This window comes from Trachemys scripta, chromosome 3 (assembly GCF_013100865.1).
Source record: "Trachemys scripta elegans isolate TJP31775 chromosome 3, CAS_Tse_1.0, whole genome shotgun sequence".
In the NCBI taxonomy this organism is placed as follows: Eukaryota; Metazoa; Chordata; order Testudines; family Emydidae; genus Trachemys; species Trachemys scripta.
The window spans coordinates 63,168,162-63,188,218 of record NC_048300.1 but is presented as its reverse complement, the minus strand read 5'-3'; the positions used below and the strand labels follow the sequence as shown (position 1 = coordinate 63,188,218).

The window sequence follows — 20,057 nt, the reverse complement described above, 5'->3', positions numbered from 1 at the left end:
TGCTCAACACCACAGTACCCCTCAGTAGCCAAGGGAAGCAACTGCAGGAAAAATCCTGCAAAGCCCCTGCACTCCAGCATGCTCAGTACAGACACTTTTCGGATAATCTACCTGTTGTTAAATGCTAACAACTCTCCACTGAACATATGCAAACTGAGCTTTTTCAAAGGCTTATGATTTGGCCAAATTTGGGCAGTTTTTCCTGGGAACAGCAAAAGGCCCATCTAGGGTGACCAGACAGCAAGTATGAAAAATCGGGAAAGGGTGTGTGGGGGTAATAGGAGCCTATATAAAAGGCCCAAAAATCGAGACTGTCCCTATTAAAAAAAATCGGGAAATCTAGTCACCCTAGGCACATCCCTGGCACAAAGACAACACCCTCCCCTTGATACAAAGCACGGAAACACCAGAGCTTCTCAACAAAACCACTTTATGAAAAAAAAATTTAACATGAGCAAAACAACTTATTTTCCCTTTTCTCAGCAACAGCTAGGCCACTTTCAATTAACTTTCCTAAAAAATTTCACCCTGAGGAAGATACCTCTTTCTTAAAAGATTATTTATCCATTATATTTTGCCAGATTTTAACCGCGTTCCATATAACTGATGAAAATGTCTTTTGAACTGCTATATAGAGCTGCTGAACTCCATCCACATACCTATAGAGGGTTCTTGTATGAGTGGCGATGCAGTGGCATTCAGGCTCTGAACCAGGCTACCTAGTTCTTGAAGGGCACACACCATCACATGTTGGCTTGCAGCTACATCAGCAGCTCCGGATTTATTTTCCCCATTAGTATCATTCACAACCGCTTCTGCAAACAAAGAAAATCAAGTATCTTACTAAACTCTAAAAAGAACAGGAGTACTTGTACTTGTGGCACAGCCCACTTCTTCTTCTTCAGCTGTAGCCCACGAAAGCTTATGCTCAAATAAATTTGTTAGTCTCTAAGGTCCACAAGTACTCCTGTTCTTTTTGCAGATACAGACTAACACAGCTGCTACTCTGAAACCTTACTAAACTCTGTCACTTGACTCACACTTGAATACAGATAAGAATCACTACAGAAGCTGGACAGAGACTATTTAGTTTTGGCAACAGCCTTAAAAATGCAAATACAACCACAAGTTTTCTACCTACAATGACATGGCAAAAAATCCCCCCAAAATTTAATATCTTTTTGGTTATTAGCAAAAGCCAAAGTAAATAGTCCAACCAAGCCCCATTTACAATGGATGACCAGAAATTATTCTGGATACTAGAAATAATTACAAAAGTCATTTAGCTCAGAAATGGAGCAGTTCTAAAATAGCAAAGGTGACTATAGAGGAAAATATGGACATATGTTTATTTTATAGATAGATATACATACACACACACACACCCCTATATATACAAATTTATAAAAATGTAATCTTAATATATTTTTTGCAGAGTTTTAGATTTTGTTTCTTTCAAGAATTTGCATGCACATGTATATGGGGGTTGCAAAAAGCAGGCTTATAACAAAAAAGAAACCTTAACTATGGGATAAAAGAAAAAGTCAAATGTAATTTGGTGCTTTCTGCTCTGTGTATTTCAAGGAGACATTTCCACTCTTCCTCCTGCACCTTATCTCAGCAGCAGTCCTAGGCTATTCAGACTGGGCAAAGAAGATATACACTGTAATAACATAAGAATGGCCATAATAGGTCTGACAATGATCCATCTAGTCCATTATCCTGTCTTCCAACAGTGGCTGGTGCCAGATGCTTCTGTGAACAGAACAGGGAAACTTATCAAGTGATCCATCCCCTCAAAGACTCTAAGGCGGGGGGGGGCAAACTACAGTCCGTGGGCCGGATCCAGCCCACGCCACTCCTGGAAGCAGCCAGCACCACGTCCCTGGAAGGTGGGGGGAGCAGAGGGGAAGGTACCCACAGGCAAGGGCAGTGCACAGAGCCCTCTGCCCCCCTCCCTCAGGGGCCTCAGGGACATGGTGCCGGCCACTTCCAGGAGCTGCACGGGGCCAGGGTAGGCAGGTGTGCTGCTGCTACCCCGGAGCTGCTCCAGGTAAGTGGTGCTGGGCTGGAGCCTGCACCCCGAACTCCTTCTGCACCCCGCACCCCAACCCCCTGCCCTGAGCCTCCTGCTGCACCTCACACCTCTCCTGTGCCCCAACCCCCACCACACCCCACCTGCACCCCAACCCCTGCCCTGAGCCTCCTGCCGCACACCTCCTCCCTCCCAACCCCCTGCCCTGAGCTCCCTGCTGCACCTCGCACCTCTCCTGTATCCCAACCCCCTGCCCTGAGCCCCCTGCAACCCCCAGCCCTGAGCCTCCTGCCACACCCCTCCTGCACCCCAATCCCCTGCCCTGAGCCCCGTCAAACCCCCTCCTTCACCCCATCCCCTTGCCCTGAGCCCCTTCCTGCACACTGCACCCCCTCCCACACCCCCGCCTGCACCCAAACCCCCTGTCCCAGCCCTACCTTTTCATATATGGAGATATACCTATCTCACAGAGCTGGAAGGGACCCTGAAAGGTCATTGAGTCCAGTCCCCTGACTTCACTAGCAGGACCAAGTACTGATTTTGCCCCAGGTCCCTAAGTGGCCTTCTCAAGGACTGAACTCACAACCCTGGGTTTAGCAAGCCAATGCTCAAACCACTGAGCTATCCCTCCCCCCCGCATGCAATTGCCCTGCATGCAATTTTCCCACCCAGATGTGGCCCTCAGGCCAAAAAGTTTGCCCATACCTGCTCTAAGGCCAGAAGGGACCATCATGATCATCTAGTCTGACCTCCTGTACACTGCAGGCCACAGAATCTCCCCCACCCTGTAACAGACCCATAACCTCTGGCTGAGTTACTGAAGTCCTCAAATGATCTAAAGACTTCAAATTACATAGAATCCTGCACTGACACTAGTTTAAACCCGCAAGTGACCCACGCCCCATGCTGCAAAGGAAGGCACAAACCTCCAGGGTCTCTGCCAATCTGACTCAGGGGAAAATTCCATTCCGATCCCAGTCATCTAATCCCAGTTTCTAGCTGTCAGAGGTTTAGGGACACCAGAGGGGACATTGACATCTATTCAAATACTGACAGACAACAAATGAGCATGCTCAGAAGTGATTTTTCAGGAACATAACTTCATTTCCATCACACCACAAAGCTAACAAAGGGGTGATTACAAAATAAGGAAATGCAAAATTTGGAGTTTCTTTGTTCAGCCATTTTTGGATTATTGGTGAAAAAAATCAAATGTCTCAAAAATGATGAAAAAATTATTTATTGCTCTTCCAATAATTTAAAATTTCTGAGGGAATTTTCTGCTGACTACAGTGGGGAAGTAATTTCTGAGATGAGACCAATGACAGAAGTATCATCCCCAAAAGGAGAATTTTTCAGACAGCTATGACCATGGAAACAGGAATTCTGATGAAATTTCTGATATAATCTTAACTGTAGTTTTCACTATGACGTTATACCCTGAAAAAATTATTCTGTGAAAATGTTACAGTGCAGTTTACTGTCTCAATCTCCAGTCCAAATTTTCTCATTTTATAAGTAAAATTATTTATTTTAATTGCCAGCTATGTAAAACTTTCCATGGGATCTTTGAATCTTTCCTTCTCAGACACTATCACAAATAATTAAAGATTCTGCAAGCCAAGTTATGACCACATTTATCTTTTGTATCTCCATTGTCTTCAAAATATGCTCTCAGTTATTACAGCTGTAAAATCAAATTAGATTTCAGGAAGAATGCATGGGTTTATTTTAGAGCCTAATATGACCTGTGCGATTAGTAGAAGTAATAATGCATAAGAAGGAAAGAACCCAGCTTGATTTTTTGAGACCATAAGGCAGTTTTCTGAGATAGAAGTTTGGGGGGGGGGGAAATCTTTTTACTTGTAAACTAGATGACAAGATGACAAATGCCACTCTCCACAATGCCACTTGTGCTGAATCACTATTCAGAGTAGAACCAAATTTTTAATATAGATAACTTAACATTGCAAACGGATTGAGGGAAAAAAACAGCTGAGTAGTTTAACAGCATAACTGCAGGAATCATTCACTAGTAGAGAAGAAACATTATTAAAGATTTGCTCCACTTGTTTTCTAAATATAGAAAAAAGTTTCTTACCCACTGCCTTCATTTGTTTACCAATGGCTTGACAAATATCTTTGGCAGCTGCAATCTGTGCTTTCTCCCCTAATAAACTGCCTACGGTTGCTCTCAGGATAAAGGACACACATCTTCGAGAGTATACTGCCTCAACATGAGTCTGAGTTGCACGAGGATGGGACACCAGATCCAGGACATGGGACAAAAATGTAGCAAAATTACGCTCCAACCACTGGCCTCCTAGCGTTGTAACAAAGACAACATATGCCTGCAAATACAAGATATATATATTCAATGCAAACAGAAACAAAAGGATACTGTTGTTTAAGTGAGACCCCCATTCAAAGTAGATGCATTGGAGGTAAATATTACTGATGGCATAGTGAAACTGAATGGTATACCTTTCATCGCATTTAGACTGTATGTCCACCATGTCAGTGTTGTTAACTCCTACTGTGGAATTACCAATTTGCAATGGGTATTGTCTATGCCTGGTTTGTAATTTCTCCCTAGCTAGTGCTGCAGACCTCTCGTTCAAAGATTAGCATGCGGGGTCTCTGATATAGCTGATGCTAAGAGACCCATTAAATAGAATAAAAATAGTATTGGCTGTTGAGGAAACTGCAGTAGGAGATGTAAAGATGATTTTAATTTTATAAACCTTTCTTCTGGAAGAAAGGCTTTTGCTATAACTGAGTCCAATATGATCCCTAGGGAAGGGATCCTTTCAGTTGGATTTATGAGTGATTTTTCCCCAATTTATACACTATTCCAGACTGGAATTTACATGAAACAGGGTCTCTTCCTTCAACAAAATTTTATTAACCAGTCGTTAAGTTAAGGGATATACATAAATCCCCTGCTTTCTCAGCTATGCTGCTACGACAGTGACATTTTTGAACACTCTCGGGCTATGGAAAAACCGAAAGGGAGGACCTTATACGAAAATACTCCTCTCCTACAATGAAACACAGATATTTCCAGTGAGATGGCCATACTGAAATGTGGAAATGCACATCTTAAATCCAGAGCTGCAAACCACTCCTGAAGGCACAGAGAAGAGATTATAGAAGTTAGAGATAACATGCAGAAACTAGACTCTTTAATAGACTCATCCTCTCTGAGCAAAGCCAAATGAACGAGGTCCTTCATTGAGGATAGAACAGGAGAGAGGGGTTGGTGAAAAAAAGGGATTTGAACTGTACCAAATAACCACATTCAATAAACTCTAGAATCCAGCTCCCAATGTTATTAATTCCCACTGCTGGTAAAAACGGGACAGGTGGCTCCCCAAACAGAGGATAACAGAATCTAACAAAAAGAACAGGACTACTTGTGGCACCTTAGAGACTAACAAATTTATTTCAGCATAAGCTTTCATGGGCTACAGCTCACTTCTTCAGATGCATAGAGTGGAACACACAGACAGAAGATATTTATACATACAGAGAACATGAAAAGGTGGAAGTACGCATACCAATTGTAAGAGGCCAATCAATTGAGATGAGCTATCAGTAGCAGCAGAAGAAAAAACTTTGAAGTGATAATCAAGATGACCCATAGAAGGTGTGCGGAGAACTTAACATGGGGGAAAAAAGAATCTAACGAGGCTGACTTGTAGCTGTGACTTTTTGCCAACTTTGTGATCTTGGAGGAACTGCAGAAGACAACAATGTTGAAGATTACCTTTCTTATTGTGATGCTTAAATGACCTCTTTTTGTTTTGCTGTTGTTGTTGAGAGGAATGATGTTGAGGTTGGTAATAATAATTCTTCCTCTGTTAGGAATACGGAACCAATGACAAAGAAAGTGGATATTGTCTCTGGTATAGGAAAAATGGAACTGCAGATGATCCTGTTGCTGCATCAAACTCCAAAGGTCTAACTGTAGATCTGTCGTTCTTCCTTTTCCCTAGCAAGTCATCTGACTGTGCACTAAGCAAGCCATCTTCAAAGGGAAGATCCTCAAATCTCATCCTTGTCTTCTGAGAAAGACGCACTGATCTTCCCCAAGCATGTTTTCTTAATGCAACAGCTGAAGCCATTGCTCTAGCTGATGCATCTAAAGAGTCAAATGCTGCTCTCAATGGATATTTAGCCACATGTTGCTCTTCTACTAAAAAAGCATTTATTAATCTTTTATGCTTCTCCGGTAGTGCATTCAGGAATGTCACAAAGTTTCCCCATAAATGATATTGATATCTAGCCATGAGAGCTTCATAATTTACTATTCACAAACCTAAAGGAGCTTAAGAAAATATTGTCCTCCCAAACACATCCAGTCTTTTCCCTTCTTTATCAAAAGGGTGAACTTGTGTACCCTTCGACATCAGTAGTGCAGCCTCTACTACTAACAAATTAGAAAAGGAATGAGAGTGGAACAAAGCAAGACCTTCCTGAGGGAACTGGTACAATTGGTCAGCCTTTTCGCACAGAAGGAGCCTCAGGTGGCAGGAGCAATGGAGAAATCGTGACTTCTTCAACTCTCCATCTCTTCCCTGGGGAAACATCCATTTGAATTGGTGCCAAGAAAATGTCCAGGTCCTGCTCAATTGCAACACAAGGGTTAATCACTGACGGAGTCAGAGATGGACCCAGTCTATGTACCTGGCGTTGTGATGCTGTGTCAATATCAGTTATCAGATCCTTAATCTTTCCCCCAAACTACTCCTTCCTTAGCTTTAATTTTTGGATCCGGCTCATTTGAATCCAACAGAATTGGATCGGAAGAAGAAGAACATCTCCTGATTCTACCTCAAGAATCTGTATACCCAGTAGGTTCCCTGAAGACCCTCTCACAGACTGGCTCTTTTCAAACAGGCTGGCACCAATGAGGATAGAGCATTCATGCGCCCCCTAATGTCAGTCTTTTTCTTGTGGATTGGCTCTGGAAACAGAGGCTAACACCACAGTAGGAGAGACTTTCCTCTTCAGACCCTTTCTATTTCCGGATCCGTCAGTGCTGAGTACTGAGGAGGCAGCTTTATCTTTCTTCCTTGCAGATTCGCTCAAGGCCTAAACTGGTTTCTGCGATGAATCTTGCATTTGCCTGGTTTCGGATGGTTTTGCTGACAGCTTCTCGTAGTAAAATTGCTTGAAGGCTGTTCTGACTCTCTCTTTTTTGCTCACGTTGCAAAAGGTTGAGCAAATCAAGCATTCCAACAGGGAGCGTCCCTCATTCCAACATGCCAGGCATCTGGCATGTGCATCAGATGCCGGACACACAGCCAGACATGATATGCACATTTTAAATCTGGGGTTTTTAGTCTTTGGTTCCACCACCTTTGCACCAAAAAACTTATAACTAACTTACTCTATAATACTAATACCAAAACCATTAACTACTGGACTAACTACCTAACTATGAACTAACTAGATCAAACTAGCTACAGATCTAGGAACACCCTGGAACAGTTCCTAATCTGGTCAGCTGGTGACGGCTGGAAGGAACTGAAGCAGCTGGAGAATCACCCCCCTTTTATGCGCTCACCCTGGAATGTTCACTGAGGCGGGGGGAGGGTGAGGGAGGTACATGAACACTCCAATAGCAACTGCTAGCTAGAATTCCATAACTCCGGCTGCACTGGTCGGAGCATTCAAAGACTTGGAATATGCAGGGGACCCTTCGAGAAAAACAAATGAGTCTTGCGTAGCGCACTGAACCTCAACAGATCACGGCTCTAGCAAGCTGACTACAGGAGGAAGTGTATTTCAGCGTTGAGGACCCATACTGATGCCCAGCTCTATTTGTTTTAAACCAAGTGACTGGGATCTTGAGTACCTCAGCAGATCTCAGTTGCTACAGTACCATGAGGGAAGAGAGATGGTCTAACAGGCTTGCCAGGATCCAAACGATTTAGGGCTGCAAACTTTACCCAGAAAGCCAATTGGTAGCCAATGGAGATCACAGAGAACAGAAGTAATGTTCTCTCTAGGGGAAATACAATTTAATTATATTCTGAACCATCCATTTTTCAAATGGTTTTAAGGACACTATGACTGGATGATATTTTTCATATATCCAGTATACATAGCAAACTCTAATCTGTGGTTGTCATATTCTCTAATTAAAAAAAAAAAAAAAAAAGCTTTCAAAAGTCAGCCAGTACTACTAGCTAAAAAATAATAGCAATGTTTATGTAGTGCATGGAACTAATGTAACTATCTCAGGGTGAACAACAGGAAAGTCAAATTGAATTCATAAATAAGTTTATACAAATTGCCAAATTAAGAAAGTTCGTTATACATTTATGCAATCCTACTGTGCTGGGACAAATAAAAGAACAATAACTTAATAAGCCTATATTCACATTTTTCCCCAAACAGGGATAACAGCTCCATGGTGTATATTGTTACTGTATTTTCAGAAAACATGAGAGGGAAAAAACTTCTAAAAATTATCACAAACCTGTGTGACACCAACTCGCACTTCCCGATTGACAGACCCTCCTACTTTCAACATCTCACCACCACTTTTTAGGAATCCTGACCCTCCTCGAAGAAATCCTGTGGCCATAAGTTCTAGGACTTCCTCCAGTGTAGCCCGCTTCACATTCTGACGCATCACTTTTGGAAAGAGAACAGTAATTATTTAATTGTATACTTTTTAAAACAAGACAATCTAGCCATCTTAAGACGCACCATTAAATTTTCACATCATTCCTACCACCATGAATCCATTTTTAATCCTTATTTTTTCTGCATTTTTATTATTTTGAATTCTCAGTGGAAGACTCCCACCTGTGCTCTTCACCATGATGCTCACACTGCTGCCATAGCAAAAGCAAAAACAAACTACAAGGATCAAACCATTCAGATATGTCTCAAACTACTGCTGCCAGCATTCATGTACAGAACCACAGGTCTACACCCAGATGTGCAAATTCTTGAAGGGAGTTGAAATGAAGGGAGATGGCTAAGTCTAGCCTCTTAGTTGCCCACGGTAACATGGTTTGGGGGGAAAAGAAGCCCTCTGCATTTCTCCCTAGGAATTCCCTGTGGCTACATTGAAAGAACAAACCTGATATGCTGCAGAGGATGCCACACTCAGTACTTCTCATCCATATTACATAAGTTCATAAATAAAGCCTTATTTTTAAAATAATAGAATCTTCCCCCCTTTGAAAAGGTTTATGTTTCAGGTTTATATGTGTGGTGATGGTGGGGGTTGAGGAAGTAAGTAAGAGAAAATAAAATAAGATATACGGACCTAATTCTAACCTTCAATATCGAGAGAGATGCATCACTATAAATCCACACATTTTAAATTACTCATGACTGTCCTTTCACATGCATGCACAATAATAGCTTTTTCTTACATAAGGCAATATTCTAGTGCACATCTGAGAGATCAGAATCTGGTTCTCAAGTCTTGTCTACACTAGGAATTTTTTGGACCCATAATTTCCAAACGGATGGACTCCACCTGTGGTAGTACCAGTGGAGGATTTAACATAGACAAGGCTCAGGTGTTTTGACTGCCAAGGTTAGATCACACAACCGCAAAAATGCCTAAGCCAGTCTGACCCTTGCCTACATTACATCTTCCATGAGTGCTATGGGTGTGGAACTATGCCCCTTTGAGAATGATGGAGCCAATCAATCTGATCATAGACAGGGTTTGAATGTGCAATTTCAAGCTTTTTTTTTTTTTAAGGTAACAAAAAAAGAGTATTTTAGGTCCCATTATTCTGAGATTGTTAAACTAGATAGATATTTACTCTTCTACATATTTACCACAATATCTGTCTACAAGGGGCAGAGAATGACATGGGGGGGGTATTCCAGCATCTACACATTGTACAAGGTGGATCAGACTAAAGTTGTGATGGGTAAGGTTATGATTTAGTCATGGGTATTTTTAGTAAACGTCATGGGCAATAAACAAAAATTCACGGCCCATGACCTGTCCATGACGTTTACTAAAAATACTTGTGATTAAATCTTGGGGTGGGGGGAGGTTGGGGCTGGAAGGCCGCGGCTGATGGGGGGAGTCCAGGACGCTGCTGGGGAGCCATCCAGGGCCAGCGGCACCAGATGCCAGGAGCCGCAGACCACGGCTACTCCAGCCGGCTGCCCGGGGACCACTGCCTGGGGCCGCGGACTGCAGCTGCTCCGGCCACCCCAGGACCACTGCTGGGCGCCACCGGAGCAGCTGCTGGTGTGGCTGTCCCCGGGGCCACTCCAGCAGCGGCTTATGTAGCTGTCCTGGGGGCCACCTGAGCAGCTGCCCCCGGAGCCAGCTGCTTGGGCGACTGTGGGGTCAGCCACACTGGCCCCTGAAGAAGTCACAGAGGTCACGGAAAATCATGGAATCCATGATTTCTGCAACCTCCGTGACAGATACGGAGCCCTACTGATGGGTGGGAACAAGTTGGAGATCTATATGTACAACACTAGTCTTGAGGAATCATAGTTGAGATCTTAGCTACTGTGCTTTTGTTCACAGTATTGTTTTCATGTTTTATGCCAGGTGAATTACTTTTTTGTAAATTAAAACTAAACTATTGCCTTTATCTCCTTATGGGAATTTAATAGGAAATCCACAGACTTCACTCATTTTAGTTTATTCATTTTAAAATTTAAGTCTACCAAAAAAACAAACCCTTCCATGAACTGAAACAATAACACACCATGTCATGTGGTCATATAATGCAATACCTGTTGCTTGTTTTGGTATCAACGCTGTAGCCATGACTGTCCCCAAAAGCTTCGACACTGCAACTCGTACACCATAATTTGAGTTTTCCAGAGCTTTAAAGCAGAGTGTTGCTACATTTTCTAGCTCAGCAGTCCACATAAATACAGCTTCATTTTGTAGTTCCAGTAGGCACTGTAGGAAAATAAGAATTATTGAATACTACTACAACCTACTTTTTCCCTTCTGTCATTAAGCCTATGCATTAGGTTTATTTGGCAGACATGTTAATATGGACCCCTTCGGATTGGCTTTTTGTTTTTGTCTCTCTCATTAAAGCCCAGATAACTTGGCTGGAATAACCACTGAAGAAAAACCATGGGACTATGGACCTCTTTTGTTTTAATATACTCAACCAACCTTGAAATATCTGAAGTAAATGACACTTTCAGCCTCCTTTGTGTACAAGACTGTAAGGGACACCTAAGAGATGAAGACAGATCCAATAGTCGAAGGACCTCTGATACTCTAAACTGAGCAGACTGTCTAGTCATAGCTGACAGAGGCCCTCTTCAGGCCTTCTAGGAAGAAATATTATCCTATTCTACATGTCAAGATCCATAATGTGTACAGTCTCCCCAGTCTAGTGAGATTTTAACATCTCAGACTGACTTCTTGCTGAGAATTTGTGTAACTCTCCACCTCATCCATATTCTCCACCAGTCTGTGGGCAAAGCTTGTACTAGTTCTTTTTGTGTGTTTTCATTGTTGATTTGGAGTAATTTTGTCAAACAAAGTTTTCTAGTGAAAAATTAATATGCTGCATGATATATATCTGGCTTTAACAAGTATTGTACAACTGTAGGAATGGTTCTTGTCCGAAGATTGCGGTAAAATCTAGAACTCCAAACATACATATGTAAATAAGTTTGGATGTTGGAATATGCGAAAGTTAAACTGAAATTTAATTTCTTATCTCCAACTTAGATTTAGAGAGCAGAAAAAAGACCTAGTAGATCATCTGCTTCATCTATCTGTCTGTGCAGCATTATTCCCAAAAATACACCTTGAGTGCCTTGTTTTAAATTACTAAAACTGGAGAGACTAGCTTTTGAGGAAAGATTAAAAGAATTATTTATAAATAGGGTATCTTGATCAAGAAACAATAAAAGAGCGACCTGAAAACAATCAATAAATATTTGCAAAAAGAAGAACAGGAGTACTTGTGGCACCTTAGAGACTAACAAATTTATTAGAGCATAAGCTTTCGTGGACTACAGCCCACTTCTTCGGATGCATATAGAATGGAACATATATTGAGGAGATATATATACACACATACAGAGAGCATAAACAGGTGGGAGTTGTCTTACCAACTCTGAGAGGCCAATTAATTAATAAATATATAAATATTTGTAGGATGTAAACATCAGAGGACAGGAATTTAAGATGGAACAAAAGTATAGAAAGATACAATTTAAAAAAAGTAGCTGAATATCAGGAACGATCAGGAAAAAAAATTAACCTGTTGATCTATTAAAAAGTGGAATAGTCTCTTAAGGGAAGAGGTAGAATCCCAGTTACTTGGAACATTTAAAGCTAGACTGGACAAGGCACTAAGAAGTGTACTGTAGAGATCAATTCTGTACGTGTAATTCCTATAATTCTGGGATACAACTTTAGAAAGACAGATTCTCACACGCACAAAAAAAGGCAGCTTTTCCCCCAGCACCACTAATTATGTACCGCTAAACAAAAAAATAAGTGGATTGTTATTTATCACATTAATTACAATCTAACATAAATACACAAACATCAGAGTTTATGGAAGTACAGAAAAGGCACCATGGCACAGTGAACAAATATTCCTCACAACAACGACCTCCTTATTCAGGGGTGAAAGTACTATAAAAGACTTACTGGTATGGGGGCGGAGCTGCGGGTCAGCCTCCCCCAGCCAGCCTTTCCACACTGCCTGGCCTGCGCCGCCTGGGGCTCCAGCGGTGATTTAAAGGGCCTCGGGCTCCAGCCACTGCAACGGCGGCCTTTTAAGTCGCTGGGCCCTGGGGCAGCTGCCCCTTTTCCTCCTCCTTCCCCCCGTTAGCGGCCGGGGGGGGGGGGGGGGTTTTATCAGCTGTGTACGGGGGGGGGGCCGGGGCCCCCCCCTTTCCCCCCCCCCCCCCCCCCTTTCGGGGGGGGGGGGGGGGGGGGCGCTTTAACGTCAGCTGTGTACGGGCCGGTACCGGCAGCCACTTCTTACCGGTACGCCACCCACTTTCACCTCTGTCCTTATTCCTCCAGACTGAAAATCATCAGTATAAACTCAAAAGCAAAAACTGCCATTTTCCCTATAACTCACTTTGTGGCTACCAATTTTATATTCAAATAGCATCAAGTGCTATGATTTCAGAAATATACCACACTATACAATAAAGAACAGGCAGCAAGCCCAACTACAAGGAACCTAGCATCCAGAGCACAAAGAATATTGGATTTTTAAACCTTATACAAAATTTACCTACCTTAGCTACTGCACATCGTACAGCCATAGATCTATCCGTCAGCAGAGATCGTGCATTCTTATAAATATCACGGTGGCATGAAGCTGCTGCACCACCCAGTCCATTTAGAACTTTCTGTAAACTCATTAATATTTCACTTCGGCCCTGAGACTGCGTACGTGAAAAGAAAGCAAAGGGTAAAAAAAGCAATTCACAATCAACAGCTCTTCATAGTTATTTGTACCCCAAATATCAGCATTATAGTTGTATCACCTGCTCTTTTTGTAGCAGTATATATTGGTGTGCATAGATGATACAAACTCATCAATTCAATAAAACCACTTAAGATAGCTAGAGACTGAACAAATACCATGAAATTATTGTGTAGTGTTCATGTAGTTGCAAATGCTACATTTAAGTATGTAAAATGGTCTCAGTTGTTATAGGCCATATGGCACATGTGTATGCTCAAAGTATAGCAAGAACCCCCTGTCCTTCCTGGCTGGTGTAGCGAGACCTCCCTCTGCTGTTTCAATCTACTTCAAGCACTGGCTATATGTATAGTAATAAACATATGCATAAAAGTGCACTTTCAATCAGGGGTGCTGGAACACTTTGTAAAATGGGGGTGCTGGGAACCATTGAATCAGATTGTAAGCTCTGTATATGATGTAAACCACTTCAAGCCAAAGGGTTCTGCAGCACCCCCCGCACCCTTAGGTCCAGCATGTATGCTTTCAATATGAAACAGGAATAGAAAATAGTACACATGTAGCCGTTGCTATTGTAATTGTGAAATCTTAATGTTGGATTCAATCTTCTAGTTTAATTTTTTGCATTTTATTTCTCAGCTATATTAACAAGGAAAAAATGGGGGAGGGAGAATCTAGAACTATTTGGTTTTACATAGTTCATAAGCTCCATCCACAAAGCTTTCAACCTGCCAATACACATTTAACTAGCTGCACACATATGCATCTTTCTTAAATGTGTAATTTTGTACTTGGCACATTCAGTATACAAACTTCAGTCTATGACAACTGTGAAATCAATTTTTTTTTTTTTTTTTTTTTGGAGTCTAGCTAAATTACTAATCCTCAATGAGCACATGGAATATTTCCACTTAAACTGTAAGCTCTTTGGGGCAGGGACCTAAGTTCCCTGTAAGCTGCGTGGCCGCGCAGCAGCCTATTTACTGCTGCACAGGCACCTAGGGAACCTGCTGGGAGAGGGGCTCACCTCCCCCGGCCTCCACCTAGCCCGCCCCTCAACCTGTGATGTGTCACACATCACCTTCACATTGGTGCACATAACAAAATTCATTTTGCACATGGGTGGGAAAAATTAGAGGGAACGCTGGTGGAGACTGTCTATTTTGTTCTGTGTTTTTCATGAAAACTAAATAGCTGTAAGACTAGGAAACGGTGTTTGTTAAACATGTAAAAACTCAAAAAGAGTTCAACAAAATGAGCTCAAATTTCTCTCCCACTACCCCCCAAAAAATATTATGACAGCAAACTCAATAGCCTCAGTTGAAAAGTTTTTTTCTGCAAGTCCAACTCAATACAAGACTGTTTGCCAGGGGGCAGATTCAGTAGCCAGCACGGTCCAAATAAACCCTATGTACTCAGGCTTAGGTCCAAATCCCTTTCTTCAGGGTCAGGTTTACTAATCAACAAAAGACACAAAGGTTCAAATACATACAAAACACTTGAGAATAGATACTTTTCCACTATCTGCCAGCTGGAAAGGGGAGAGGATACATCCTATTCCACAGGGCCGGCTTTAAGCCGATTCGGCTGATTCCCCGAATGGGGCCCCGCGCCTAAGAGGGCCCTGCAACATCCAGGGCTGCCGGCGGAGCGGAAAAAAAAGAAAAAAAAAAAAGCCACGTCCTGCTTCTCCCCCCTCCCTCCAGCGCTTGCGCCGCCATACAGCTGATCAGCGCAAGCCTGGGAGGGAGGGGTGAGGAGGAGGAATGCAGCAGGCTTGGGGAAGACGCGAGGCCAGGGCGGGGATTTGGGGAGGGATCCAATGGGGCAGGGAGGGGGCGGAGTCAGGGCGGAGGGGGCACGACACCTGCTAAAGCCGGCCCTGCTTCTCCAGGAAGATAGCCCTTCCTGTCTGCTATGGAGAGCCTTTCCCACGTCCTTCCCTGATGCTGGGTTCTCAATAATAGGGTAGACTGCCTGTTTACAGCAGCTGCTGCTTGCAACTTAGGAGTGTCTACACTACAGAGTTAGGTCGACGCAAGGCAACTTACGTCGACCTATGTAAGCATCTACACTAAAATTTTGCTCCCGCCGACGTAATTGCCCCACTACATCAACTTAATAACTCCACCTTCATGAAAGGTGTAGAATCATTGTTAATGTAGTTAGGTAGACACTATGTTGCTTATATCAACTGTTACTGGCTTTAAGAAGCCATCCCATATTGACAGTACAATCAGTACAAGTGCTCCTGGTAAGGACATGCACTGCCAACACAAGGAGCAAAGCTTGTAATTACTGTGGCGGCTATATGCCAACATAAGTTAGGTTGACTTAATTTTGTAGTGTAGACATGGTCTTAGAATCACAGGACTCTTGTCATGTGCTCCCTGAACTCAGTCCCCTCAGTCTTAAAGGACTGAGCATTGAACCAGGGTGCAAGGACATGTACATGTGACGCAGGACCAGCACCCTGTTAAAAGGACTATAACAGTATTTGAAACCATTTTGCAACTTTAACAGTTGCAATCACAACTAAGTGACTGCTATAATATTCACATGCCAAAATTTTAAGCCACTTACATAGTACAACTATATGTATACCTTTATACTGATATGAACCATAAAGACAGTATCTGTTTGCCCAGTTCAGTGAAAAGCCGTGAAGACATTTTAACTTATATAGTTTTGGCTTTTAAAAAAATCCCTAAATGCGTAGACCTAAAATGCCCCTGTAACTTACCTCTGCACTTTTCAGAGACTTTAAGAGATTATTAACTGTTTCTGGAAAAGAACTGCCCAGCATCCTGCCCATTTTTTCATAAAAAGCTCCAACACATGCCACTGCAGCCCTACAAAGACAAGATGTCCCTTAGAAACCTCTTTGTCAAAGTTTAACATACAATTTAAATGGAAAGCATCAGACTAGGAGATAAGGAAATTTATTTTTTAAATGTACCGTCTGTTAATCATTTTCTATTACTAAAATCTATTTATTATTCAGTGGTTATGTTGGTTGTTTACTCTATATTTCACTCAACCTAGATAGTGAAAATAGAGTGATCAACTATATGGGGTTTGATCCATTGGCAGGATTTTTTCCTTAGGCCCTAATCCTGTGTAAAATTAAGCATATAATTAAATCTTTGCAGGATTAAGGCTTTAAATGGTTGCAGAAAATGGTCTTCAGCCAGACAGCAGAAAACTGTTAAAGGTCAGCAGTACGTTCCTTACGCTTTGATATACGTGCCCCGACAACTGAAAAAAGATAGACATTTTGTTGTTGGGTTTTTTTACATTAAAAAAACTCAAAATGTGTACAATGCAGTTCAATTTAGATACACTAAAATCACTGGGCCAGTCAATTTTTTGCACCCGCATTTTTCCTTTTCCTGATGTTCAGGTACTAGAATAACTTGGTTCGTTGGAGTGGGGGGTTTGTTTTGTTTCATTCTTCTGGAACGGGAAAAGAGGAGAGTTGAGGCAGAAAGGATTTTAAGCAATTTTGTGTTTCAATTAGACATATAAATAGTTCCAGCAGCAGCTTGACAGAAGCAGCTCCTGTGCATCCCAGACTCCTGAGAATGTGTAAACTGGTATGACAAGGCTTTCTTAGCTTAAAGTTTTTAAACATATACAACTGAGAATGCTCAACAATAATTTTTCAATCACTGATAGCATATTATCCAGCCAGCTGTTCATTTCAAACTTATCAAAGCACATAACTCCTCACCAAGGACACCTTATATAAAAAGTCTGCCATTTCAAAGTTCAGCTGTTTTTGAATAACCTGAATGGGGAAAAAAGGCTGTTGGGATATTCTTTAAGCGGGGAAAGTAATATGTTTGGGAATTCATAATAAAAACTGTTCTACTCAACATTTCTCATAAAAAAGGCATAAATCAAGCAAGGAGAGTTTCAGCTCAAAGGATCAATATTTCAGACAGTTGAGTATGTAAAAACAAAGGGTTATAACAAAAATGGTTTTACAACCTTAACTAGTATTTCCTACCAGTGAGACTGCTAGGACAGTGTTTCTCAACGACCAGTCCTTGGACCAGCGGCGGTCCCTGAGATCTCCCTGACACAGTTTAGGAAGGCAGCAAGCCAGTCGCTGTTATCAAAACGGTTGAGAGACACTGTGCTAGGATACCTGAAATGTGAGCTGAAGCTAAACACACACAGAGCACAGAGATTATTTATTCAAGAGAGACATACTGTACAGTAGATGAATACAAACAAACAGTGAACACTCTTTCTGAAGAGTACCTAACATTAACAATTATCTCTTGAAATATGAAGTCCATGTTAGGGTTTAGCCTGCAAGGTTCCTTGCCCCTTTTAATTTGGGAATCAGAATGTGCCTGTAAATATTTGAGAAATTCCAAGTAGAGGAATTTGTCCATTTGTTATTTTGTCAGGCATTAGCTTTCCTCTGGATGACATAAACATGTAAAAATTAGCCCAGAGTAGAAGACATTTCCTTACCTGGAAGAAAGACTCTTCAACTCCAGACAACCACATGAATCTGTTAGCTCTAAATCCTTCCCTCCACACTCCCAATCCTGCTCTTGTTATGTCTCATTTATTTTTATATTATATATACATATGTATATGATACACAAATACAGATTAATGTAGAGATATGAAATACTTAATTTATAACAAACATTCCCCCTCTTAAGGCAACATTTTACTTACAGTTTGGTCGGTAAATAGGCAGCAGTATCATCTTTATTCTTGATAATGTCATTACACTTATCAAGTGTCTGAAAGACAGTAAATGTATCGCCAATGCTATAAAGAGCCGCAAGATTTTTGGCCAGTAATTTACGTGTGGGTGGCCCAGGGGAACTGCTGATGAGTCCAGTTAGCTGTTCCACAAGCTTCTTTTGTTTTTCCTTGACATCTGTCTGTTAAAGGAACAAAATTTATGTTATTATAGTCTTTCCATTCATACGTAATTCAACATTTCTACCAGTTTCCACAAACCTTGAGGGAGATGTTTTATGTTTCAATCTAAAATACTCTATACTATACTCAACACCTGCACATACAAATGCTAAATGGAAATATACAAATGGTTGCTATTGCTGAGTTCTTACTGTTTCTATCATATATAATTTATTAATACAATATTACTTCACAGAGGGTCCTTTAAGCTCCCAGGACTGTCCTCCTTTGCCATTTTTCACCTCTTTTTCCTCATCATTAAAAGGTCCCGCACTTGAAAAGACGAGCTAAACTTTCCAAGGTATACATATTACTGAAGAACTGTAGATCCTACTAAGTATTGTAGTTTGTAAATCTATAATTTCAGACTGAGCACAAGCAACAACAAGTAAATGAATAAGCACAGGTATTTACAAAACTACAAGATACAGTTGAAAGTTTATATATGCACTTATAGTTAGTTAGGGCCCTGTGTAAAGCACAAATTATTTTGTTTTAGAACATTCAGGATAGTGTAAATGGCAAATTACTGAACTTTATGAAGTTTGCATGGAATTAGTTTTACAAGTAACATTAGTCAATTTCAAGAACAGAATGAATTTCACAAGTAATGTCAGTCAATACCAAGGTGTCATTCCATCTTTGAAATTGACTAACACTATTTGGAAAAAAGTCATCCTGTCCTTGAAATTGACTAGCTAAGGTAATTTTTTTTTTTTAGTATTACAGACTTTCTTGTAGACAGTTTTCCTGTTACCTTTTTTAAAAAAAGATCACGGTTGGAGGTTTTTCATGATTTCAGTACACGACATGAAATCGTGATTTACACAGGGGCCTACTTCCTACTTACAGTCACTCTGAAGGTTGACTGCCAGATCCTACTGCCACTGTTATGGATGTCCATCAGGTACCTTTTCATGAGTATGAAATTAACATGATATTTTTAGAAAGAGAAATGAAGAGGGAGAAATAAAGTTACCTTGTTGGCAGCTACAAGCACTTTATCCAGAAATCGCAACCATTCAAAAATAAAGACCGGCCTCTTTGCTTCTGTGATTTGAGCCAAAGCTTCTTCATTTAGCAACAAACTATGAGCCAGCTCCATCTTTATTTAAACTCTGACTTCACTGTAGACTCCAGTGTTGTCTCTAAAATACAGTTAATGTACAATGTAAAGCAATAAAAAGCTTTGCTACAATATTTTTTATTTAATGCAAATTAGTTTTCAGAGCAGAACTGCATTTTAAATACAGACTACAATATCAGACCCCAATCCTGCATACATATATGCTTGTTTTAATTAAGTAGTCTCAGAGAAGTCAATGGGTACATCTATACAGCCTGCAACAGTGAGCTTCTCAACCTGGGTTAACAGAATTGGGCTTGCAGGGCTCATGCTAGAGCTCTAAAAATCGGTGTGAACTCTTCGAACTTGCAGCTTGGGCTGGTGCTCAAGCTCTGAAGCCTAGGAAGGGGGATGAGCTCCAGAGCCGGAGTGAGCCCGAGCCACAACTTCAAAGAACTGTCTAGCGCAAGCCCAAGTCTGCCAACCCAGGCTGCAAGGCTCATTAGCACGGGCTCTGTAGACATACCTAATGGGACTAGTCACATGCTTAAGATTAAGCACATGCATATGT

General features: G+C 41.4%; 1 protein-coding gene across 2 annotated transcripts in view; it reads right to left on the bottom strand.

Annotated features, from left to right (window-relative positions):
- HEATR5B (HEAT repeat containing 5B) overlaps window positions 1–20,057 on the bottom strand; it is an 89,780-nt gene that overhangs the window by 66,698 nt on the left and 3,025 nt on the right. For both annotated transcript variants that reach the window (XM_034764932.1, XM_034764933.1), the window contains exons 2-9: window positions 19,400–19,568; window positions 18,169–18,380; window positions 16,211–16,319; window positions 13,277–13,426; window positions 10,778–10,949; window positions 8,526–8,683; window positions 4,137–4,386; window positions 660–815 (exon numbers count right to left, since the gene is read on the bottom strand). In XM_034764932.1, coding sequence (XP_034620823.1) covers window positions 660–815; window positions 4,137–4,386; window positions 8,526–8,683; window positions 10,778–10,949; window positions 13,277–13,426; window positions 16,211–16,319; window positions 18,169–18,380; window positions 19,400–19,525 — 1,333 coding nt within the window. In that variant the 5' untranslated portion in view covers window positions 19,526–19,568. The remainder of the gene's footprint in view (window positions 1–659; window positions 816–4,136; window positions 4,387–8,525; window positions 8,684–10,777; window positions 10,950–13,276; window positions 13,427–16,210; window positions 16,320–18,168; window positions 18,381–19,399; window positions 19,569–20,057) is intronic.